The following is a 25,946-nucleotide window of genomic DNA, read 5'->3' on the forward strand; positions in this document are numbered from 1 at the left end:
AACACAATTAGCCGCCAGCTCTTGGTATACCTAGAGCGTCAACAGTTGATCAACGACCGACAGTACGGCTTTCGCCATGGTCGGTCGGCAGGTGATCTTCTGGTATACCTAACACATAGATGGGCGGCGGCTGTTGAAAGCAAGGAGGAAGACCTGGCAGTTAGCCTGGATATAGCGAAGGCCTTTGATTGTATATGGCACAAGGCGCTCCTCTCAAAACTTCCATCGTTTGGGCTTCCCGAGAGCTTATGCAAGTGGACCTCCAGCTTCCGGCAGTGCCGGAGAAACTTGTGTCTTCTATCGAGTCCTCTCTTGAGAAGGTCGCGGAATGCGGAAATTGAACCTTGTCCAATTTAGCCCCCAGAAGACTCAAGTTTGCGCATTAACCAATAAAAACCCCATTTGCCGTATCACCGCTCTTCGACAATACTTCTCTTAAAGCCTCGCCTAGTATTGGAATACTGGGTCCCCAAATCTCGAGCGATTGCCAATTCCGTGGCCATCTGGAGGGCAAAGCCAAATTGGCTTCGAAGAAGCTGGACGTCATTAATAGAGCACGGCAATACTTCAAGCCGGCCCACATTGTAGTGCTCTACATAGCGTAGGTCCGGCCACACATGGAGTATTGCTGTCATCTATCGCATTTATCACGGGGAGTGTTCCGAAGAGCTGTGTAACCTGATTCCTGCCGCCTCATTCCACCTTCGCACGATACGCCACAAGTTCGGATATCATCCCGACCATCTGGATATGTGGCGGTCCTCCACAGTGCGGTTTTCAAGGAGCTTTCTGCTACATACTACAAAGCTGTGGAATGAGCTTCCTTGTGCGGTGTTTCCGGCCCGATACGACATTCACCTTCAAAAAAAGCGCGTACTCCTTCCTTAAAGGCCGGCAACACTCCTGTGATTCCTCTGGTGTTGCAAGAGATTGTGGGCCGTGGTGATCACTTAACATCAGGTGACCCGTACGCTCGTTTGTCCTCCTATTCCATAAAAAAAGTTGATTGTATAAAAATACGCAATTATTTTTATACTTTTTAGTCGATATTATATCTATTGTTTTGGAATAGTGTTTTTGAAGTAGGTTGTTTTTTTTTATTTAACATTAAAATTATTGAAATCTCATTCGGATGTCACAATATTTAGTCAAATTGACGCACACACAAAAGTCCATTTACCTGCATTTATAGTGTGACAAAAGTAGTCATACCTAGATATGTTTAAGTCCGCTTACACTACATAGGTACATATGCTAAAAAGATACCCTGAAAAAGATGTCTAAGTCCAAAAGACAAGTTTTTACAAGATAACACCATTTCTATTTGGGTCGTTAACGTATTATTTGAGCACTTTTTTTTATAGCACACGTACATGGTGATTGACACGCAGTTGACACACGACTAAGGAGAAAAGTGTGCTTACATTGTCTTTAAACACACTTTTGCCATTCGCTATCCATTTGCTATCAGACTGCGAATGATGTGTCCATATAGAACGTCATTGTTGATATTAATAGATATAATATGATATTCGCTGATATATTCTACTTAACATATTTGAAGCATCATGTAAGGTATAAATATTAAATAATTATATTTGAAATGTTTAATACTGTATCTTTTAATTTCCAAACAAAAGCTAACAATAACATTATTGTCTTAATTACTTAAAATTGTTTACATAAGTAAACTTACTGTATTAAAAAAGGGTGTTATTAAAACTTTTCTATAACAATAAAAAAAAAAGTTACTTGTGAACCCACGTAAAACGAGGTAACCTGTAATAAAAAAAAGTGATCTGAGACTGAGTTGATCAACTTCTATAATAGTTTCTCAATTTATACAGACACATGTGAAACTACGTTAAGGCTAGGGACCGTGGCTTGAGGAATCGAGCGGAGCTAAGTTACTTCTCTAGCACAAAATCATCATCGTTTTTCATTAATTCATAATTAGAAGCATTTTTAAGTTATTACAGACATAATACAATTTTCTTTACAAAAATAACAAAACTATGTCATGTTAAATAAACCGTTAAGAAATAGGTTTCAATTGTGCGCTATTTTGGCGATTTCTTGGGATAGTGGCCTTAAAATGAGAAATAAGAGATGAAACTGTTACCACCGAACGATACCGCACGATGCTGGGTACCTTTTTTATACCGGAAAATCGCTATGTTGGCTTTGCGCCCAACATGTTATTATGTTATTGTTAAGAGAATTCGATAGGCTACAGCAGCCGCATCCTGCTGAAATCTTTGCTTGCACACTGCTTTGGACTCAATGACAACAGTGACAGAGCTTTTTTCCGGGAAATTAATAAGTCGCTTCGGCGCTATAGCTTGGCCACCTAGATCTAGGTGATCACCAGGTCTGAGAACTTGCGGTTTTTTGTGGATGTCTCAAGTTTGCGCACGCAGCATGCAATTCCCTATCAACAATACAGGATCAGCAAGAAAATATCAGACGCGAAATAGCGGCTATCAAACCAGAAATATGCAAGCGAGTTTTCGCCATGAAGGAAAGGTTGCAAGAATGCTTGCAGCTAGAATGACGCCATTTGAGTAGAGTCATCTTAAAATGAAATCCGCATCCGCAATTCTTGGGCAGGGTGATAAATAAATCACATTGATTGTCTTCACATTTTAATTATATTTTATTTTTTAAGTATCAAATCTGCCTAGGAGAGGCACCCTGTATTTTGTGGAGGAATTATCACAGAGACCTGAGAAGAAGATCTACAGCCAATGAGTAAACATGAAAAGGTAAAACTAACGAGAAATAGTAGCATCAGCAACAGCAAATACCGTAAAACGGTACATAGTACATGCAATACGTAGGCCATTTACTTGAATCTTGCTGCTACTATAATAAAGACACAAAAAAGGCGCGTCATTTAGCGTATTAATTACCATTGCTTTACTATTCGAATTATTAATATTAAGAAAAAAACGGTCACATACATATTAAGGTTTAAAAAGAGTTGTAACTACTAAATTAAACCTACAGTTTCCATAAAGATAATTATGACAAAATATATATAAAAAAATATACAAAAATAAGAAAGGTACAAGAAAAAGGTTAATAATAAATCATTAACTAATTAATAAAATGTATAATATAGAAAAGTTATCGTAACTGTTTGATAGTCAATTCATGATGTTTACTACTTCCTCAGACCCGGTCTAGCAATAACAGCAGATGTCTATTGTACTGAACTTGGTACAGTGATTGCTAAACTTGCCGTGAGACAGCCCCGACTTGTCAACCAATCTCCACCAATTTTTAACTTTACAGGACCTTTTGAAACACTCCGACATTATCGATACTCACCAGACCCGGCACAACCCACAACCATTTTCTTCCACGATTTGGACAATATTTTACAATTTTAAAAATTTAAACCGACTACCATTTCTTCGACGATTTGGACAATATTTTACATGGTTAAAATATTTTAATCTCAAGAATCTTGATTCTTACCTTGGTATACAAAATGCCCCCACATATTTTGTTGAATCTTAAATGGGATTGTCTCTTATGAGATGGCTGAAATGTGGGAGTTCTACACAATACTGAATACGCAGTATGTGTGTCAATACACGAAATATATTAACACATAAATAGTGCTATTTAAAATTTGCACTACATTTACCCCCAGCTGCAGAAAAAATCCTTAAAGTTAATGTTTCATTAAATATAATACCGTCACTTTATTTTACATTTTGACAGTTACATTTTACCAGTAAGGATTCTTTACAATACCTAGGAACCATTTATACGATCTAGGTCTACTTAGGTAACGTATACAATAATATTTCATACATTGAGGTAGGTAAAATTTTCAGATATAATGGTAATTTCAGCTGTTAGGGAATATATTATATTCTAAGCTACAAAACGAAGCAACATCCCTACGCAATTTCAAATTCTATCCGTTCACAAAGCACTCTAGATCTTCGACGATTCCAACAGTTCATGGTTGGACGCGGTCAAATGGTTATGTAGATACTGGGGTGCATTAGATTAAAGATTGGAGCAATATATGTGGCTGAAACTGTGCCACTTGTAGAGCGCTAGAATGTGGGCCTAAAAAAATGCCCTCTAAAAATTTCGAGATCGGATTCGGGAGTGGTCTTCAGAGTCATTTGAATCCGAAGCATTCGTTGTGATGCAACTCACGTTAAAAGAAATTCTAATAAACAACAACTAAGAGCGCTTTCGCATTACATGCGATTTAAATAGTTCTTTATATTAGAATGTTAGAAAATTAAATAGCACAATATTGTTAAAGCAAATAAACATAAGAACGCCACCATTTTATCAACAAAATATTGTTTTCCTCCGCTCGTGATTTTTCTCATTTCGCTTTCGCAAATTATGTTAAAAATATTATGATATACCGATTGTAAAACAGCCTACCAATTGTCGAATATTGAAAATATTGATTCATAGTTTGCTGCAACGGTCTAGATAAGTTCACGATTGCTTATACTTTCTTGAATAACAACGGCTATAAAACAGCTTGGTCTCTGACCGTTACTGCAGTTCTGTCGCTATTACTGTAGCAATATCTTCATCGCGTTTGCTGTTAACTATAACAATACAGAATGGCTTTATTTTATAAGGTACTGTAATATTTTTAATTATATTCTGTCAGTATGTGTGATTAAAAACCGATATAGTAATTAATGAAAGAGTACTTTTTTAAGCTGATTCACTTCTTTATTTGCCTTTAAACAAGTATAATATGTGCCAGATTTAAAGCGATATTTCTTTTCTATTATTATTAGCGATATATATTTGTATGTAATATTGAAGTGCCTGTTTGTGATATCGAAATTCGTAAGTCTGTTCCGGCTAGGAAAATTACGACAGAATCGATTTGATGAGAGATCTGTTAGAAGTTTATAGCATAATATATTGTATTTAAAATATTAATGAATATAGAAAATAAAGAAAAAAGAAGATACAATAATAATGAAGTTCCTCCCTCCCATAAATGAATCTCTTTCATCTCTTTTCAGTACAGCTCAATATATCCGTGGTCGTGGTGAATGTTAATGTATAATTTTAAAATTCATAAAATGTTTTGAAATATCTCAAAAATATATAAATTTTGATTAAATTTGAAGCATGTGTCAAGGTATGTTTTATATATTTAAAAAAATTTAGTTTTGTGAAAAATAATTTAAACTCATAAAATAAGTAATCAAAATAAGATTGCCCCAACGGAACCTAAATATTATACAAAGGAGATTTTTTTTTCATAAATATTTATTAGGTTACAAAAATAAACTATAACGAATATTCCTTCAAATTCTGAACCAAAACAAATTGCTTAAGAAAAGCACGTGTATGATAAAAGAATATTTTCGTGCAGAATTTGCACGAGTCAGATTACATTTTCAGTGTCACTGTTGTTGTTGGGTAATCTCAGGTCTACTTGACCGTGAAGGTCGCCCCACTTCTGTAACAACACGACATAGACCAGCCTCAAGCTGTGTCCACGCAAATATCACAATACCTTCCAACTATTTAGTTTTGTATGCACATTGTGACGAAATTTATTTTAATCAATCATTTCAGCCAACAAATTGTCTCAAAATCGGAAACAATGTGCGTATTCCAGAAGTTATATCAATACGTAATTCTTGATCAGTTAGTGTCTTATGTTACTGTCTTCATGTCTGTGTAAGAAAGCGACAAAATATACCTATTAAAGGATTAGATATTGAGATGCCGTCTGGATTACGCATCTACACGAGTTGTCAGTTCGATATGATCACCCCAGATACATCTTCCACTCGCCTCAAGCCTTTCATTCACCCTGTTTCTCATTTGCCTATTATTGATAATATAGTTATTTATGCAACTGTTGTGTAATAAGGGGTATTAAAACACGAATGTGGATTTATCTCACGAGGCGAAGCCTAGTGTGATAATAGTATCACATGAGTGTTTTAATACCGAATTATCAACAGTTGCAGACAAGAATCCTCTAAAAGAATCTGAAACAGTTAGCTTACTGCTAACATTAAAACAGCCAGTCCTAGTAGTAACCTAATATCACCCATTACTGATTATACACAAATAAACTAAGTATTAATGAGGGAATTATTTATTTTAGTAGTAATTAACATTTTGTATAGTGCAATAAGTAATTAAAATTCACTTGAATATTATGTTCTTTTGGAAATTAATCGCTCATTTTTTGTAAACAAAACAATAAAAATATCGAAGAAAAATGACGGGGATTCGAATAACCTACCTTTTTTTAACGGCGAGCGACGCCCGTTCTGGTGGTGTGGAACGCGCGTAAACCAAAATGTTCTTTTTTTTGAAATTCATACAGATGCCACGCATCGAGCAATAAGAATGTGGCTGTCTGTTAAAACTCTTTGAGCATGAAGGGAAAGAAAAAAAAAATGGTGTGTTGTTATGAAATTCAGTACAACATTACAACACTCTTTTGGATGATGTAATGGTTATTAGAACATTGGGTGTTTTAATGTTGGCAATAAGGTAACTGTTTCAGAATCTTTAATAGAGGATTTAAAGCATGGGTGTAGATAAATAATATTATTACATGGCAGTTTAACACATACAGTCTTACAAATAAACTTGGTATAAAGTTATAACTGACTATAAACAAAGAAAATGCAAAATGTTTACAATATCATTGACAACACTGTCAATACAATGATAATTCTGAAGTTTTCCGAATGACAAGCTGCGTTGCAAATAAACGCGGGAAACGTTATACGTCCGAACAAACCATTCGTGAGCAAAATGTCTATTTGTAAGCATTTTACATATTCTTGTTTTATGCTTAGTTATAACTTTATGCCAATTTTATTTGTAAGGCCGATCTTTATGCATATTCAGTTACACGTATAGTATTTTATTTATTTATTTAAATAAAACACCTTTTAAGGGATTAAAACGCGTGTAATTGTAACTGTGTTTTTATATTCGTTTTTGCTTAAAAGTTACATTTTTATTAATATTTAAGCTAACCCGACGTGACCTTTTCAGAGCACGTTTTCAGCGGGACACCTCGTGTATCGTACCAACTTTCAACCGTGTTTTTTTATATTACACGTATACAATCAGAGATGAGATAGATACATACGCTTTATAGCCGAGAGTAAAAATCATTAAATAGTTAACTATAAACGACAAATAGTTTTCTAAATTTAGGTTTCATTACTATTTTTTATGTAAATAGATTCAATGTAAATGCATGTAAATCCGACCATTATAATGCATAACATTAATGCTTCGTAATTGCTAATTTAATATTCTCTTCCTGTTCCTTCAATAAAAATTAATAAACTGTACGTGAAGCTGAATAAGTTAGCTAGAGTTAAGGGCTCCTTCATAGATTTTGGTATCAAAAAAATATTAAGGGTTCTTTGACAAAGAAGGCTTACTTTAATATATGATACATAATTGCTTTAGGAGTAAACGTATACACTTTTATAATAAAGTCCCAGCCACTTTTCAGACATTATCTATTTATAAATTTAATGTTTTATTAAAAAATGACTGTCGTAAATCCTACTACTCCACAGCTGGATATCTAAGTGATCCGACAGCCTGGGACTAGAATATGATTATTTTATAGCAATAGCAATGACAGTACAATATTATATATTTGATTAAAAAGAGCGCAAAAAAAGAATGCTGAACTGTTTTCTTGCGTCGCTTCTTTTCTATCGGAGCGCCATTTGTATCCGAAGCGGCAGTAGTATCTAGTATATTAGAAATGACATCAAAAAGAATTCTGAAGGAAGAAAATAAATGCCTTTTATGCCTTTATTGAAGATTATATAGAGAATAATGATGCATGGTTTTTGTATGGTTCTGCGCAGGCCACCTATAATTGTATTAAATAGGCTAAGTTGTTATACGATGGACTGGGAGTTTCTTATCAGCTCTTCTCCCCATGTCAAAGCACGACTGATATACGAACTGATGTATCTTTCATGACGTTTATCAAGTATTGTAGCAATATGTTATGTTATTGTCATTCTCTATTGTAAATAAATAATATTATTCTATTTTGTATATCTCTTATGATTTCAGGTAATTGGCCTGGTGGCTTTTGTCGCTACTGTGTCATCAAATCGCGCACCAGGTGGTTACTCCTATAACCGCTTCAGTGGTCCAGTGAGTGGCAAGATTGTTGAAGTACAAGTACCGGCTGCTCATGGAGTGCCAGCTCAGCAGCATGCTGACTATGGCTACGACCACAACGCGGGGAAAATACATCCAGAAACATCGAAGTATGAGCGCTTGAAGACTGTCGATTATGTGGTCGGTAATTCGATTTAACTGATATTTTTTTTTATGAAAATAAGGGATGAGACGAGCAGGACGTTCAGCTGATGGTATTTCTTCTGCTGAGCGGCACTACAATTGCGCTCGTCACCTGGAGGCATAAGATGTTAAGTCTCATTTGTCCAGTAAATTCACTAGCTACGGCGCCCTTCAGACCGAAACACAGTAATGTTTAGACATTGCTGCTTCACGGCAAAAATAGGCGCCGTTGTAGTACCCATAATCTAGCCAGATTCCTGTGCAAAGGAGCCTCCCACTGGTATATATGATGGACGACTTGAGAAATTTCATTTGTGACGCAACATGATAATATATATGATCAATTATTTAATTCATTTCGGCACGGCTACAACCATAGACTTACAATATACTAGCTTATAGACAAACAAAGCATGCGAGAGAGAAGAACATCTATAAGTATAACTTTATATTATAGTATTTAACACATTTCATGTATTGGACGCAGCAGTATATTACAGCTATTGTAAAATACTCTATTTGATTGAAAAGAGTGGCCGTTGAACTTTTCTGAAGGAACTACCGAAAAATAAAACCACTTTTCGGTGGTTTTCGTTCGAAATACGAGGTCCCGGAATGTACTGATAACATTTTATATTATATCTCCTACAATTACTAAACAGTTCCATATCTGCTGAATACAAATAAACGTTATCCGAATTTCCTTTTGCAAGGTTCACTCGCAAGGTTTTGCATTCATCGTTTTACCTTGATCTTAGTGGATTTGTTTCATAGAATTATTATTAATCAGTTGCAATAAAGTTTTGACATTTGGCAATATAAAACATATTATTATTAGAAGTAATATCAATTTTTTCTGCATTATTTACTATTATTAAGTATATTATATTTAAATGTTCCAAGGATCAGATATCATATGTATTAATCTTTTTTGTAAAATAACTCAGATTGATCGAAAAATATCACATGCCTGAGTGCCTAGCAAATAAAGATAATTATTTTCATAGAACGGTAATTGGCAAATTTTTCATACAAAATTTTTGATTCCAAGCGATAATGGCGGTTACCATAATCCATTAGCCTTCCCACGTATTTCACATATCGAAGGTAGAGCCGCGGTTTTTTGAGCTGTGAACTGTCAAAATCAGCATCAAAGTATATCTCAATTGAATCTCACATGTATAACTTTTCTGTACTGCGATTTTTTCTGTGTTGTCTGCTCTATGTAATCTAAATACATTAATATCTTTAGTTAAAAAGCTCACAAATAATATTTTGACCTGTGATTTAACCATACTACTGAGTAAATTAATAAATTTAATTACAGGCTAAACCTGATTATCACTACGCATATGGAGTGCAGGACCCTCACACCGGCAACCAACAGAATCACAAAGAGTATAGAGATGGTGACGTAGTACATGGAGAATATTCGCTCGTTGAGCCCGATGGTTCATTGAGAACTGTCAAGTACACAGCGGATCCGAAGAATGGGTTCCAGGTACGAAGATTTGTTTTTATTTTAACTTCATCTAATATATAAAATTCTCGTGTCTCGGTGTTTGTAGTTAGACTCCTCCGAAACGGCTTGACCGATTCTCATGAAATATTGTTTGCATATTGGGTAGGTTTGAGAATCGGACAACATCTATTTTTCATCCCCCTAAATGTTAAGGGTTTTAGGGGGTATTTTAATTTTATTAGGATTCAGCATTAAAAAATAGATACAACTTCAATTTTCGTCCTTCTACGATCTATTTTTGTATCGCGATTTTTACATTATTCTGTTCGATCCACAAATCCGCTATAGGGTTGCAAGATGGCAATCGAATGCAATAATTGTAGTACGTTAAATTTGGTAGGTCTGAGAATCGGTTGCATCAATTTTTATACCCCAATTTTTTTTTATTACTTTATTGGCAACACAACGTTTGCTGGGTCTGGTTTCATTATAATACAATGCGAAAAACATCTTTTTGAGGTTTTATATTGTGAATTCTTATTTAAAAGTGTAGATTACAAAATGCCTGATTTGGCGAATATATTGCTCCTCATGTCGCCACTTAAGGAAAAAGAATAAGACAATCGTTCTCGACCGATAACTTCTTGGTAAGCCTTACGTGATTTTTGACATTTTACTTATGATTATTGTCGGAGCGGAACATGTAGAGTACTCATTTCGATATGGGATTCTTAAATCTAAGGAAATGCCTCATCTAATCATAATAATAATAATAAAGCCTTTTTTTATTTCATATCCTTAATATATGTACATTTCAGATGTTGTTATTTAGTGTTAGTTTATATTTTTCTTAATATCTATATGTTAGTATTTTGTATGGGTTATTTATTTATTTGGATATGAACCCCTCCTCCGGTGAAGGCCTCCTCCAACTTTTTCCACTACTTCATCAGCCCATCTTCTTTTCGGTCTGCCTACTCGTCGTTTTCCTTTAGGTCCCTTCCACTGCGTGATTCTGAGTGTCCACCTGCTGTCTTTATACCGAGTTACGTGACATCTCATCAGCCTCATCTGATGTTACCTCAAAGTTGCTGTATAAAGTTTTGCTACGAGACATGACTATATCAAAGTCATTTTGCGTCAAAATTGAGTCGCCTAGCTTTGGTAGTTCTATACCTCCAAACAGTCTCAACAAATACCACGAATTATTTTCTTTATCTATTTTTTCTAACGAATTTCTTTTGTTTTCTACTCAATATCTGGATGCGTGACGTTCAACTACAGTGCAATTTAACAGGAATGTTTGTTTAAAATATAAAACAAAGTACAAATAAATTAACCAATGGTTTCCTTAGTCTGTCACCTACAAAATAAGGGTGTACACTCATAGTGACACACTCACTTTTCACCATGTGTCAAGCACAGAGGGTTTGAATGTTAAAAATTGCACGTTTAACATTCTGCAGTCGTTTGTCTTCCTTTCTCATTCATCTTTATTCCTCATCTTTTCAGGCAACCGTGCACAAAGAAGCTGGCCACGCCGCTCCAATTCCAGTCCAAAGGAATCGAAAACAGCATCGCGAAGAAGAAGAAGATGATTACTAATCAAACTCTATCTCTAACATCTAGCTTAATTTATTTGTTACCTTTATATAAAAATAAAAAAAAATATACTTTTAATGTTTTTATTTTTCCAATACGAACAATTTCAGCATTGTGTTAGAAGTTATATAAAACAGAATAAAGTAACATATAAGAAACGTAAAATTAAGTTATCTATTGAAAATTTTTCGCAATGAATCCACTGAGAATGGAAATACAATAGTGTGAGTTTCATCCCCAGCAATTGTTTGCAACGACTGAAGATATCGAAGCTGAAAATTGTTAAATCAGAATTAGAAATTAGAAATCGATTGATTTCCTCGCTGTGCATCAAATATGCGTGAACACTTGTTATAAAACGATTATTACATTTGATTACTTAATGTTTGACGTGTGGTTATAATTCGGATATAGCAATATCCTGTTACAGCACTCCTTACAAATTAGGCAAGTGAAAACAGTTTTCATTGAATATACAATTGGTGAACTTATTTTAAATTTTACTGGTTCACTATACATAAGATTCTACTGTCCAGCGATACGTCAATCTATCAGCATATATTGACAGTGTGTTTTTCCAATATAACAGTAACTAATAAAAAACCTAATGGCGAATTTCAAATCGGTCGCTATGCAAATAAAAAAAATTATTTTGCAGAAGTATTCTAAAGTAGTATTGCAATTTATTTACGATGGTATGGAACTCTCAAACTTGCATATAACTGTTTTTTTTTTGTAAAAATAACATATTTTGTGTCATAGACATAATTCAAATATATTTATTCAAAATGGAATTTAAAATTATTACTGAGCGTCAAAAACTACTAACCAATCTAAAATTACCCAGACCTGATCAGAACGGGCGCAAAAAACTCAGCAGGCTTTTTTTACAATATAAGTAATAGTCGTACAATAAAATGTCTTATTAAATAGCCTGCGGGCGGTCGTCTATTCTTTATGTGGTATCATTGAGAAAGTCATTTATATTATAGTAACCTTTACCATACAAACATTTATTACAATTCGTTTGAATTTCGTAACGCAATAACAAATAATTATGAAAGTATTTAAACTGATTGCACTATTCAGTCACCTAAGATTTCTTTCATAACATTAACTGAAGAAATTTGCTTCCGATTACTCAATTATTCTGTTGAGTATCCAATGTAACGATGAGAAATATTTCAGTAACATCTTTTCAAAATAATTGTTATGTACTGTAATGTAACGTAAAATAACTGTTGAATAGTTCATCGCAATAATTTTTTGCATAAGTCTCATAACATTCTGGTTAGACTAGAACGCTCTAGTTGCAACGTGTTGATGGGAAATATTAATTACTGTCTTATACATAATGACTCAGCGGAGATTTAAAATATCACTAATATACGCTTGTTAAAAAATGGTATTTATAATCGCATATTAGAGCTAAAACGCTCATTATCTCTTCGATAAAGCTGACGTGACTTATAGTATAGCTACTTCTATAAACCTATTTTAAGCACTCGAACGCAAAAAACATGGCCGACATTGATCAGCTATACGTTAAATAATGTGATAAATAGCTTCCCGCTCAAAGTTGTTGAATATCCGTCATAGATTGACAACCAACAGACTTCAAAACTTTGATTTTTTGAAGCTTGAAATTATTTTGACATCAACTTTTTACAACTGACAAACCATTGACATTGAAAAGATTACTGTTTCCATTGACAGTTCCTCATTAAATTAGTTAAAATCATGTTTTTTGTACGAAATGGCAAGTTATGGGAGATTTATCTAAAGAATATGAATAAGGAATTTTATCGAACGTTCGATAGGCTTAAAAAACGTTTTAACTAATATAGCTTTATACCTTCGAAAAGCCTTTTATTATGAATAAGGCAGTAAGATTCTAACTAAGTATTAATTCGTACGTACGAACTCCATAGCATCTAAATATTCATGAATAACTCCATCCACACGGAATATACTTGATTCATATCAGTCCGTGCGGAACGAGCAACGCCATAAGATTTGTAGTTGACACTATAGTGCGACTTTATCATCTTGATACTTTGAAACTATGTTAAAGTATAATCATTTCAGATTCTGTCATAACAATCATTTTAAGGAATGAGCCATATAAACATTAAAATGTTTGTTCCATTTAATACCACGACGGTTCTCTTTCCGCATAGACTCTACCAATATGCTGGTCGCAAGTATACGCCTACACTTGAATAAATATACTTAATAAGTTTCAAGCCAAGTTGGAACACACGGAACAACAGAATATTTAAGCAACCACATAGCCTAGATTACATAATTATCATTACACGCAGTACAAAATTGTATTTTTTCTGTCTCATTGAGGCATTAATTGTTTCCGAAACGATGTAAATGATTTTCATTCCATTCTTCAGCGCACACATATATAACTTTTTTATATAAAAGAGGGCAAACAGGTGAGAGTAGTGGTAGAAGATGCAGGGAGAATCCATATCCCTAAGCAACGTCACAGAATCAGGCCAGAGATGACCTAATCGTCGATGATTTGAGCCGCTCTTCGTTGTATGCGGTCTAATGGAAGAATATGGTACAAATATTCATCCAAAAGCCCTATTGTTAGCGCTACATTGCATTTATAAGCCCCATTATTGCGCCGCTTCTTCTCTCTCAGAGTGCCATTTGTTTCTGAAGCGGTAGTAGTATCTAGTATATTAGAAATGACATCAAAAAGATTTCTAAAGGAATCAATTTTGAGAAAATAAATGCCTTGTATGCCTTTTTAAGATTTTTGGATTGTACAAATCATATAAAAACTACCTGGATAGACATAGGGTTATCCATTAACAAATTAGTAGCCGTCTGGAGGCTCTTCATCGCTTCAATCTCAGCTTTAGCCACGATTATCTTGGCGTTGGCTAACCTCGATGATTCGGCTTCAGCAGCCATCGCCTTTTGCAATTGCAATGGCAAACGAATGTCTTTGCTGTAATATATTAAACATAATCTTAAGCTGGTTTTTCACTGTCACTCCACCAAGACCCCTAGAGTGTGGCACGGTTTGGTGGATACCCAAACAAATTGAAAGTAAAAAAAAATGTAAATACCACCTAGTTGCTCCAAAAAATATCACCAAAACCAACTAGCCGTTCACCGAAACATTTACAAAAGTAAGTGATGAAGTGACTCGTGAGTTTTTATCAAAAATAAAAAAGAATTGTGATAATATCGTAGTTTTATAAGTTGTAAATAGAGCCAATTTGTGCATACAATACTCTATACTAACATTTCAACTTTGACAACTTGAACGCCCCACTGTTTAGTCATGGTCTTCATAAGTTCAAAGACGTGTTTACTGACAGCTGGTCTGTTGTTCAGTAGTTCTGAAAGATTTCTGGTTCCCAACGCGTTGCGAAGGGTCGTGGAAGCGAGAAAATGAGTTGCAACTCTATAAAAAAGTAAATAAAAACTGATTGCTACACGATAATAATTTGAATGACATGTTAAGTTGAGAACAAAGATACGTCAGAAGAAAAACAGAGCAGCGTTCCAGAGACGTCGTTTCACTGTGTGTCTTCTAACGCATTTATCACGGGGTGTGTTCCGAAGAGCTGTTTTACCTGATTCCTGCCGCCGAATTCCACCTTTGTACGACACGCCACAAGTTAGGATATCATTCCATGACTTCCTTGTGTGGTGTTTCCGGGACGATACGACATGGGTTCCTTCAGAAACAGTGCGTACACCTTCCTTAATGGCTGGCAATGCTCCTGTGATTCTTCTGGAATGTTGCATGAGAATGTTGGCGGTGGTGATCACTTAACACCAGGTGACGCGTAGGTACGCTCATTTGTCCTCCTTTACCATAAAAAAAGTGCTTCATGACCAGCGTAGAATTTTTTAATTAAGTCTATTGAACATAAAAACTCTCATGACAAATATAATCTACCACAAGTCTACTTATAAAATATTCATACCCATAATTTGCCACGTTTAGAACAGCCCAAACTGGTTCATATACTTTATAGAAGACTACTGCATCCACAGAAACCGTCAAAGAATCTTTGGTTAATGCCTGATGTGATAAAATAGCAATATGAAACAACGTTATATAAGTCATAAAATTACTCTCAGGCACAATGTTTGCCTTATGCCAGTATCTAGGATTAAGTGTATTGGTGTTTCCTTTATGCACAGTTATGTAGATAGGGACAGCAATATGATTAATCCTAGACTGCGTATTGAGACTCCGAGTACTCTCTCGTATATATACTCTATACGAAAAATCCAGAAGGGCAGTATGTCTACATCCTCAGGAAAGTGATTCGGTATGTCTGCCTGCCTACGATAGGAGTAATAATTAAGGGAAACAGTTTTTTTAAATGGTTTGAATCTTAATTAAAAAGGTTTTGGAATCCATAAAAGGCTAATTTTTTTTTCTTAGAATTAATTATTAATAAATTACTTACTTAAATAAAAGTCCTCGAAATGTTATGCTTAAAAAAAAATTAAAGCAGATCGCAGAGTTTTCACTGCAGTTGGTGTTCAAGCTTGGCTGTTAAAATGATATAATTTTATGAACACTAATTAAATATTTGGCTTTTAAACACAGTCCGAGCGATTTCGATATGTTCTACTTTGTATTAAATTGAATACTATCACACAACATTAGTTCGTAGGTTTAATGGTACAATGATCCTCCAAAGTTAAGGTTTTCCAAATTCAGTTATTGAGTAAGTCGGTTCGGATCTAAGGTTTATATTGCAGAAAACAGCAATGATCAAGTGTGTTTTGTCTCTTTTATGCACTATTATGAAGACAGTGAGAAAACACGCTTGATCAGGGATTCGAATTGAAACACCAGTTGCAGTTGATGACACTTCTTAATAAGTTGGCTATCTGCACGTTCGATTACTTTCTGTGTGAAGCCCTATTAATATATTAATTGGTTGGTCATACCTCTTGCGGTGGAATTTCATAACATACGGTTCGTAAATCAACAAATTTAACTGAATCAACACATGGCAGATAACATATCAGCCCGGGGCCAAACGCACGATTTTTGTAAACCTTCCCATTTCTTAGAATAATAATTCTTTCAAATTGACGGCTTACCTAGAATTTGAAAATAATAATGACATTACTTTCAATGGATTCGAAAGCATATTTCAATTGAAATCAAACAACGTTTTAAGCACTCACCACGAATATACAGAACAAGGATAGTGGAAATGCAATTATTACTAAGATGATGGAAATAAATACTACTAATTGCTCGATCAGTTTGTCATCCTCTGAAAGAGTACAGAGGATTATGAAACAATCTCAAACTATTTCGTGGTCATCACGGACGAGTAAAAAAGAAGGACTCCGCGCCGTGATATTAGCAAGTGAAGCACCTTTATGCTAGTGTGTGTGCGGTTACGGGGTATACCAGTTACATAATTTTTTCTCCCTTAAATAATCATATCTTCACAAATACTTTTATATTATTGTTTTTACACATTTTCACAGCGCACGACGACATTTTTAAGATATTTTATTGCGATGCAAAATAATCAGTCACAAACCATGGCAAATCTCATAATGGCGGCCAATCGGCTTGTATTAGTGTAAGTGTGTGCGTGGGGCTATGTATTTACACGTTTACCGGCTTATTTTGTTGCCTCACTGTTATATTAGGTGACACGGAGTCCTTATTTTTTTACTCGTCCGTGGTGTTCATAAAGGAATCACTCACCTTTATTTCCCAATATTTGAGGGTGATCTATTTTAACCTCAACTTCTGTATTCACCTGTGACGTTGATTTACGGTCTGCATTTTTCTCAATGTTTAAATTAGATTGCATTTTAAATTGCTTTGTATATTATTAAACAAACTGCTGCAAATTTGACAGACATACGAGAAACGTCACAAAAAGAAAAATAATAGATTAGCCACGATCAGTACTGACAGTACCAATGGTTTGAGTTTTCACTTGATATTGTAATCTTCTATATTTTATTTATGCCCCAAAAAACGAAACCAAAAATATAGTTTACAAACAAGCTTGAAATTCAATAGATAGTTTTTTCTATATTAAATATTTTGAATGAATTTTTTCATTCTATTCATAAAACGAATTGTTGGATTTTTTTAAAATCTTGAGCAAGTTTCAGTAAATAAAACTAAACATTTTAAACGTACATCAAAAGTTGTAAACAACGACATATTCATACATTCACCGGGTCAGCTAGTGCTAAATAAAGCAGTTATCAATGTGAGCTTGGAAGATCCATTGGAAATGGGAATAGTATCGAAGTTGTTTGTTGGGATGCGATAGAATTAAGTGTTTGTAAATATCTCAGCTGAAACAATGGGATTACAATATTATTTAAATGAAATATCTGATAATTCTTAGATTACGGGAATTAATATTGAAATTCTTTACGAGCATTGCTTTTGGATTTTCCATTATAACTTGCGATGCTTCTTTTAGATTTTCAGCTGTTTTGATTTCTCCTTCAGCTTCAATTATTTTCGCTTTAGCTATACGAGTTCCTTCGGCTTCTGCCGCCATTGCCTTTTGAAGTTCAAAAGGTAGCAATACATTTTTTCTGAAATACGAACTTGCTCTTAGTTAGGCCTACCACACACGAATGAAAAATATATTAATTACTTCTACTATGCCTTATGTGCCTTAGAGATCAGAAAAACATGAAAATATATAAAATACTGTACATTGTTTACGTGGGATGGGAAGTAAATTATCTATTCGTGTATTATTTACAAATACATAAAACACAAACTCTTTCTATATTTACATTTCTACTCGTTGAACTTGAACGCCCCATTCAATTGTTCCTTTATCGATCATCAATTTAACATTATCACTAATTGCTACTCTTGACGATAGCAACTCGGCTAATGTGTATTGACCCAAGTAATTTCTCAATATTGCAACTGACAATAATTCTGTAGCACGTCTGAAATATTACGTCACTATTATTAGTTAGTAGGTATTGTGAAATTTTACTTCAAGTAGATTCTTAACTTGTAAGGGTTTTGTAGATAGTAAATTTCTATAGCCGGATAACTAACAAGAATTTCTCTTTGTATTTTGATGCCTGTTGCCTGTGGAATTCGGGATCAAAAGAAGTAAAATTAAGGGCTTACTCATGTTACAAAATTTTTTGTTTTTAAGAATATTCTTATTCGATGTGTTTAATTTTGATGATAAATAAATGTAAAAGATAAAAAAAGAAAGAAAGTCTCCTTTTTAAGCTTTATTAATTTCTTTATTTTCAATATACTTCCAGCCCACTGTCATTTCAGCTTTCATGTGTGTTTGAGTGAATCTTTTATTTTCATTTTGCGTATGTCTTCTTTTTTAACGTTATGAAATTTATATATTATCATTATACTTCTCTCTATAGTTGCTATCAGTGCTTTAATTTTGTTTTCGACTGCGTCTGTGAGTACGCTTGTATATGCTTTTCGTATGTAAGGTGCATGCCCAACTTCTCGAATAGTTATCTTAAGTTTTAAGTCGTAATTTTAGGATTGTTGTGCTTGCCCAGGATATTTTCCAACTCAAATTCTTCTATCTACTTCGTTTTCCTTACCGTTGCTGTAATCCCTCCAATCAAACGATATGGATGCATATTTATATGATATTATATGGTCACTATAAATATAAAGTACATATTTCATCAGAGCCATTAATGTAAGCAAGTTATCAATGAGTACTACTCATCATAGGAATATCTGTAATATTGATCCCGTGTCTATTATCCGTCTATTAGTCTATATAATATATACTCATACGCATCATCATTAAATTTTGCTTTGTTAACTCTAAGCTTAAAGGGTTTTCTGTCTAATTCTATGAAAATGCCTCATATAATATGGTATATAATAAACATGTCTCTGCAATAAAATATATCAGCTAATTACATTTATTTAATTTTAAATCTAAATGATGGGGCAACCTTTACTGTTTACTTTAACAATTTAATTTATTTAATATTAGAACAACAGTAAAAAAGAAATGACTGGGAGGGTTTCTAAAATATCCGTTTCTTCTATCTCAAAGGGCCGTTGGGTACCGAATTCCGATGCAGTAGAAGTGAATAATTGTATGATATTAAATTGTGACGAAGTTTTATTCAAAAGAGATAAACCCCTTCCTTGCGACCGTTCTCCTCAGGTCTGAGAATATATTTACGAATGGAGGTTCAATTTGAATTAACGTTAAAAGACTATTTATTCTCAAGGATTTAGAAATGGGATAAATATTGGAAACATTATAGACTTTATATCTTCAACAAAACAAGCCTGCAGCTATAAGATATTCTTTGCGATCGCCTTTTGTTACGCTGCCATCCCGCTTTTATCATATTAGTTTATGTCATAATCATCCTCAAATTTTTAGAGTTTATTTAAATTTAATAAAATTTCTTATTTACTTGTGTGATTGTACGTTTAGTAAACTCTTCAGTGGGTTCGTAACATGGAAGTATACGACAGCATCGACAGTCACTGTTACTGAATCCTTAGTGAGAATCTGCAAATATTTACGAATTTATACATATAATTCTTGAATAAATGTGTTATTTAGTATGGCACAGTCAGTATTATGTGGGATTGTGATCTCATCTACCTACTTTCAACATATATTAGTCCCCAAATAGTTAATAGGATTTATTTATTTATTTACTGACACACCAACAGGTATGAATGCCAGTTACTTGTGCAAACATCACTCTCTCTCATTGGAAGATATATAATTAAGTACAAAATAAAGTTCGAACTACAATTTTGACAGAGTTGTAGAAAATTATTAAAATAATGGAAATAGTAAAAAGAATTAATATAGTTTCATAAATATCAAGAAACACATTACTATTTATGAACAGAAATGTGCTGTTAGTTTTTTTCAGGCTTGTGAGTCATGAAAAATATCAAAATCTTTTATGGACGCGGAAAATCATTCTACTCAGAACACATCCTTGATTATGGAAAATGTTTAAGGACATTTGTTCTACTTACTAGGATTGTTTGATATTTTATTCCTGTAATGTTCTTGCTTTCCAAACAGAGCTGTTTCATAAAGTATAAACAAGTAACCATAGTATGAACAAATCATTGTAAAAATTGCAGTCCGTGCGACATTGTAGAAATTAAGTTACAGTAAGAACGGTACATTTTCACCTGATGCAAATAGATCACCTCTACCCATGCTTCCTTGCATTGCCGGCTTTTAAGGTTACTTAAAAACCACCACCTCACCAATATAAAATGAATATGGACGCTAATAATCTATATATATAAAAATGAATTGCTATTCGTTAGTCTCGCTAAAACTCGAGAACGGCTGGACCGATTTGGAAAATTTAGGTCTTGAATTATTTGTGGAAGTCCAGAGAAGGTTTAAAAGGTAAATAAATAGGAAAATGCTCGGAATTAAATAAAAACGACAAATTTGTTTTTCCTTTAAAGTGTCTATACATAATTTCTATGAGAGAATTTATTGACGCACGGTTTGACAGTTCTGCTGTGAAACAATTTCATTACGACAGCAGGGTGCATATTTTACGAAGTAATTCTTGATGTTATGATATATTATTGACAAATCCATAAAAAACATTATTTTATTTATTATATACAGAACAACGTCTGTCGGGTCAGCTAGTTATTAATAAAAGGAGATATATAGAATTTCGCTTTATCATCACAACGACAAAAAGTAATTATGACGCGTAACATCTTCATCTTTCCTAAAGGTTTTCCATATCATAATAGTAATAAAAGTAACAAAATCAAATTTAAAATCACTTTATTCATGTAGGTCCCGGAAATGACACTCAAAAAAAAAATTTTTCTTATTGAATCTATCGCTTCTTCGTAAAGGGTTGAGCTAATGAGAAGAAGTAGCAAGAAACTCATTGCCACTTTTTAAAATCAAGATTTACACTTTCATTGTTTTACAAATCATTTTAATCTTATATATAAAATTCTCGTGTCACAATGTTCGTTCCCGTACTCCTCCGAAACGGCTTGACCGATTCTCATGAAATTTTGTGAGCATATTGAATAGGTCTGAGAATCGGCCAACATCTATTTTTCATACCCCTAAGTAATAAGGGTTGTTCACCCTTAATTTTATTTTTTTATTTTTGGATGAAATTTTCTGATTTTATTTTTTTAAAATGTGGCATTAAAAAATACATAAAATTTCAAATTTTCACCCATCTACGATCAACAGTTACTTTTGTATCGCGATTTTAATATCGGCAATACAACGTTTGCTGGGTCAGCTAGTTACAATATAATATGAAAGGTGATGCAACACACATACTAAAACGTCACACAGTCAATGCTTTGCACGAGTAAGTCAAAAAAGTAAATGTTAATTAATACAAAACAAAAGTTATTGAGTACAGTAGCTGCATCATCCACACACACCATAAATAAATAAAGGTATTCTGTGAGCATTTTATAAGGAATTATATATAAACTAGCTGACGGGGCAAACGTTGTTTTGCCATATAAAGTATAATTCACGCGATAGTTTTATAAGTAATATATATTATAGCCTGTACATCATTTTGTTCTATTGTCAATAGTTTTTGCAGCGCACGCAAAAATAGGTTGTCGATTTTTACACCTTGTGTTACAAAATAGCAATTTTATTACGGATCGCTAATTTTGAAAAAAAAACATAGCCTATAGCCTCCCTCGTTAAATGGACTACCCAACACTGAAAGAATCATTCAAATCGGACCAGTAGTACCAGAGATTAGCGCGTTCAAACAAACAAGCAAACACTGCAGCTTTATAATATTAGTATAGATATATATATAACTTTTAAGAATCTTAAGGCGAGCCTCCGTTAAATAAGTTTAAAGAGTACTTACTTCTTGTGGCGGTAGGTTGAAGGATTGTGTTCTTAAATCAATGAACTCCACACTATCAGTACAAGGCACGAGCCATATGATCCCAGGCCCGGCGGGGGAGTCACTCCTGACACGACCAAAACGTAAAACAACCGCTCTTTTGTATTGTTTTACAACCTGAAATATTAACCATTAAAATGCTGTGTTATTTCCATTGACGTACAATAATCGACTACACTCACAATCACACAAAAAAAATCTACGCGTGTATTAGGCAAAGTTTTTGTTCAGTTGTGTTTCGACCGCGCTTTGAATACAACGCCACGCAATGAAAAAGTGCGTACAATAATTGACTACACTCACAATCACACAAAAAAAATCTACGCGTTTATTAGGCAAAGTTCTTGTTCAGTTGTGTTTCGACCGCGCTTTGAATGCAACGCCACGCAATGAAAAAGTGTTGTATCAAAAAGTGTAATAACAATAATTATTTTCTTTTTTATATGTCAAAAGTTTAGTTATTGTTTAGATATAAATTTATAAGTTTGAACTAGGCACCATCACGGAAACGCCTATGACACTTAAAACGAAATTTTGTACTCAAATAGGGTTTTTTTTCAATATATCATATTTATATCAAAAATATTTAATTTAATCTCGCAGAATCGCAGTCATACTTGTACTGTAACTTTCAAGATTTAATTACAGACAGACAGACGCGCACTTTGATTAGTACTTAGTCGGATCGTTTTATTTAAGATTTTCTATCGTTATCTTCCACCACCATCATCTGATCAACTCCATATCATAATAACATTGCATTGTTATCCTATTTATGTTGATTTTAACTTTAACAAGTTCTTACATTAAACGAAAATAGCAAATAGTATCTGGGATTAAAAACCAAGGAGATGACTAAGTTTGTATAGAAATATTGCTTTTTTTTTTTAGAAAATAAGGGACAGGACGAGCAGGACGTTCAGTTTATGGTTACTTGATACGCCCTGCCCATTACAATGCAGTGCCACTTACGATTCTTGAAAGAATTCAAAAATTCTGTGTAGCACTACAATTGCGCTCTTCACCTTGAGACATAAGATGTTTGGTCTCATTTGCCCAGTAATTTCTCTAGCTCCGGTGCCCATCAGACCGAAACACAATAATGTTTGCACATGACTGTTTCACGGCAGAAATAGGCGCCGTTGTGGTAATATTTTCTCTTAAGTTGGCCAATTATGTCGTACAAACGCAGGCAAACGCTTGCCGTTATGTCGAATTGGTGAAGCCTATAATGTAAATTTTAATCCGATATTTTGTGCACGTTAGTTGGAATGTTTAAAAATCAAATAGTACAAGCATTGAAATCATGACAAATATGTACCTTATATATTGTTTAAAATTTATAGTTTGTTATACGTTTTTCACTCTCTTTTTTTTTGTATACTTATATAAAATTTAAACCTAATGTTTACCTTTCTCAATTTTTTTATTGTGTTTAATATGTGGTTCATGGTGCATTTTAAGTATTACCTTATAATGTACTTTAGTGAGTAAGATCTAATGTTTTACTGTTTGTTTACCCCTATAAATAAAATAAAAATAAATATCTTACTTTCGGCTCGCCACGTAGAGTGAAGTTGGTTTAATGTAACTAAACTATCTGAGTACATGTAACTATTAGATCTTTCTTAAATTCTTACCTTGAAGCAAAATAATATTGCAATGGGAAATAATAAAATAAGAAGTATTGCAAAAACTTTGAAAATCTTTTCTATGAGCGTTTGTTTATGATATTCTGAAAAAAGTACAATTATAATATCTTATGTTACCATAAGTACACCATGTTAGTTCAAATAATAATAGTATTCACCTGTGAGATCTATTTTAGATTGGGGAGTGTTTGTCATAGCAAATACGAATATAGTAAAACTTAATACCGTTATTATAGAAATGTAATATTATATTGTAAAGTAATTAAATTCCAATTTATTCACTAATACGAAAATAAAATATATAAACACCAAAAGAAGTCAATCTGTGTCAAACAATTTGAAATACAAGTTTTTTGGACTAACTACAAAGAGTATATTAGAAAAGATACAAAAATTGTACTATGTTTTTCTGTAAATAGTAGACAATTCCAGCTTCTTGTCCAGTTCTCTGGAATGCTATTTATATTACTCCCAAATTAAAGGTTGGCAACGCATCTCTTGATCCATAGTATTGCGGATGTCCATGGGCGGTTAGCTCATCAATCCCCATCAGGTGTATCTCCTGCCTGTTTGCCCCCTGTTACTTTCATAACAGTATTTAGAAACATGAAGTAAATACATTTATCTACACCCATGCTTTAAATCCTCTATTAAAGATTCTGAAACAGTTAGCTTATTACCAACATTAAAACATTCAATGTTCTAATAACCATTACATCATCCAAAAAAGTGTTGTAATGTTGTACTGAATTTCATAACAACACTCCTATGTTATTTTTTATCCCTTCATGCGCAAAGAGTTTCAACATACAGCCACATTTTTATTGCTCGATGCGTGGTATTTGTATGAATTTCAAAAAAAGAACATTTTCGTTTACGCGCGCTCCACACTCCCAGAACGTCGCGCGCCGTAAAAAAAAAGTAGGTTATTCGAATCCCCGCCATTTTTCTTCGATATTTTTATTGTTTTGTTTACAAAAAATGAGCGATTCATTTTAAACGCTGCAAAAGAACGTTATATTCGAGTGAATTCTAATTATTGCACTATACAAAATGTAAATTACTACTAAAATAAATAATTGTTTCATTAATACTTAGTTTATTTGTATATAATCAGTAATCAATGATATTAGGTTACTACTAGGACTGGTGTTTTAATGTTAGCAGTAAACTAACTGTTCCAGAATCTTTTAGAGGATTGATATTCTGGGTGTAGATAAAGTCTTGTATGCAACTGTTAATAATTAGGTATTAAAACACTCATGTGATACTATTATCACAGTCGGCTTCGCATTTTTTTTATTTCGATTTGGGACCCATAATTATTCTTATTTTCAATATTTGTTTCGTATAAACATATTTTCTGTGAAAGAATTTAGTGACGCACGGTTTGACAGTTCCGCTGTGAAATAATTTCATTAGAACAACAGGGAGCATTTTTTACGAAATAATTCTTGATGTTTTGAAATATTATTGGCAAATTCCTATAAAACAGTATTATTTTTTATTATCTACAGAACAACGTCTGTCGGGTCAGCTAGTAATATATAATATATAATGATTTGTACTGTTCATAATCAGCTTCGCGTACCTTTGCACGTGTGTCATTGTGTTATTAATTTGTGTATAAAAAACCTTAATAAAATTGTGAAACTAGGCAAACAATTGGAAATATTTGTTACGAATTGTTATTGTGAATTATGAGGGTGTAAAAACGCGCTTATCCCTATTACGCGGAACCACTCTACCGCGTTATAGAGACATATAGGTATAATATATAGATTACCTGTACATTTATACTGTGAACGAAGAATGACTCTGGGCTCATAGTGGGTAACTACTACAGTTACTATTGGCAAAACCATAGGCAAAGTTGCCAATTCCTGAGGCAAGGAACTTCTTAGAGGTAACGGACTGTAAAACGTATATTTATTTTCTTTTTAAAGTGAAACTTTTATTACACCGTCTCAAACTTTTTC

General features: G+C 33.6%; 3 protein-coding genes across 4 annotated transcripts; 1 reads left to right on the top strand and 2 right to left on the bottom strand.

The window, feature by feature from the left end:
* The first annotated feature begins 4,549 nt into the window (after positions 1-4,549).
* Positions 4,550-11,467, top strand: LOC126968276 (cuticle protein 21-like). The gene is made up of 4 exons (XM_050813172.1): positions 4,550-4,628; positions 8,092-8,322; positions 9,653-9,826; positions 11,300-11,467. Exons 1-4 carry the CDS (start codon positions 4,611-4,613, stop codon positions 11,390-11,392), a joined length of 516 nt encoding a protein of 171 aa, XP_050669129.1. The 5' UTR covers positions 4,550-4,610; the 3' UTR covers positions 11,393-11,467.
* Positions 11,459-17,707, bottom strand: LOC126968270 (stomatin-like). Of its 2 annotated transcripts, XM_050813165.1 has the most exons (8): positions 17,565-17,707; positions 17,118-17,259; positions 16,580-16,671; positions 16,337-16,492; positions 15,355-15,452; positions 14,664-14,825; positions 14,198-14,363; positions 11,459-11,661 (listed from the first exon to the last, which is right to left on the bottom strand). In XM_050813165.1, exons 2-8 carry the CDS (start codon positions 17,224-17,226, stop codon positions 11,560-11,562), a joined length of 885 nt encoding a protein of 294 aa, XP_050669122.1. In that variant the 5' UTR covers positions 17,227-17,259; positions 17,565-17,707; the 3' UTR covers positions 11,459-11,559. The 2 variants fall into 2 exon arrangements, with proteins under 2 accessions (XP_050669122.1, XP_050669123.1); XM_050813166.1 differs by lacking the exons at positions 14,664-14,825; positions 17,565-17,707 and having other exon boundaries at positions 17,118-17,529.
* Positions 17,195-24,239, bottom strand: LOC126968271 (band 7 protein AGAP004871-like). Its single transcript, XM_050813167.1, has 8 exons — positions 24,126-24,239; positions 23,956-24,050; positions 22,277-22,432; positions 19,826-19,923; positions 18,182-18,343; positions 17,809-17,974; positions 17,597-17,725; positions 17,195-17,256 (listed from the first exon to the last, which is right to left on the bottom strand). The coding sequence occupies exons 1-7, from the start codon at positions 24,160-24,162 to the stop codon at positions 17,633-17,635; spliced, it is 807 nt and encodes a 268-aa protein (XP_050669124.1). The 5' UTR covers positions 24,163-24,239; the 3' UTR covers positions 17,195-17,256; positions 17,597-17,632.
* Between the last annotated feature and the right edge of the window lie 1,707 nt (positions 24,240-25,946).

This window comes from Leptidea sinapis, chromosome 15 (genome assembly GCF_905404315.1).
Source record: "Leptidea sinapis chromosome 15, ilLepSina1.1, whole genome shotgun sequence".
NCBI classification, from domain to species: domain Eukaryota; kingdom Metazoa; phylum Arthropoda; class Insecta; order Lepidoptera; family Pieridae; genus Leptidea; species Leptidea sinapis.

What these genes read in the sequence shown, in the direction of transcription:
- LOC126968271 (XM_050813167.1), bottom strand. Translation starts at nt 24,162, where the DNA reads ATGACAAACACTCCCCAATCTAAAATAGATCTCACAG. An exon ending in ATCTAAAATAGATCTCACAG is followed by an intron (nt 24,051 to 24,125) that starts GTGAATACTATT and finishes TACTTTTTTCAG; the next exon opens with AATATCATAAACAAACGCTC. An exon ending in CAATATTATTTTGCTTCAAG is followed by an intron (nt 22,433 to 23,955) that starts GTAAGAATTTAA and finishes TTAATATTTCAG; the next exon opens with GTTGTAAAACAATACAAAAG.
- LOC126968276 (XM_050813172.1), top strand. An exon ending in TGAAGACTGTCGATTATGTG is followed by an intron (nt 8,323 to 9,652) that starts GTCGGTAATTCG and finishes ATTTAATTACAG; the next exon opens with GCTAAACCTGATTATCACTA. An exon ending in ATCCGAAGAATGGGTTCCAG is followed by an intron (nt 9,827 to 11,299) that starts GTACGAAGATTT and finishes TCATCTTTTCAG; the next exon opens with GCAACCGTGCACAAAGAAGC.
- LOC126968270 (XM_050813165.1), bottom strand. Translation starts at nt 17,226, where the DNA reads ATGCAATCTAATTTAAACATTGAGAAAAATGCAGACCGTAAATCAACG. An exon ending in CCTTGTTCTGTATATTCGTG is followed by an intron (nt 16,493 to 16,579) that starts GTGAGTGCTTAA and finishes TTCAAATTCTAG; the next exon opens with GTAAGCCGTCAATTTGAAAG. An exon ending in CTAAACGTGGCAAATTATGG is followed by an intron (nt 14,826 to 15,354) that starts GTATGAATATTT and finishes ACTTTTTTATAG; the next exon opens with AGTTGCAACTCATTTTCTCG.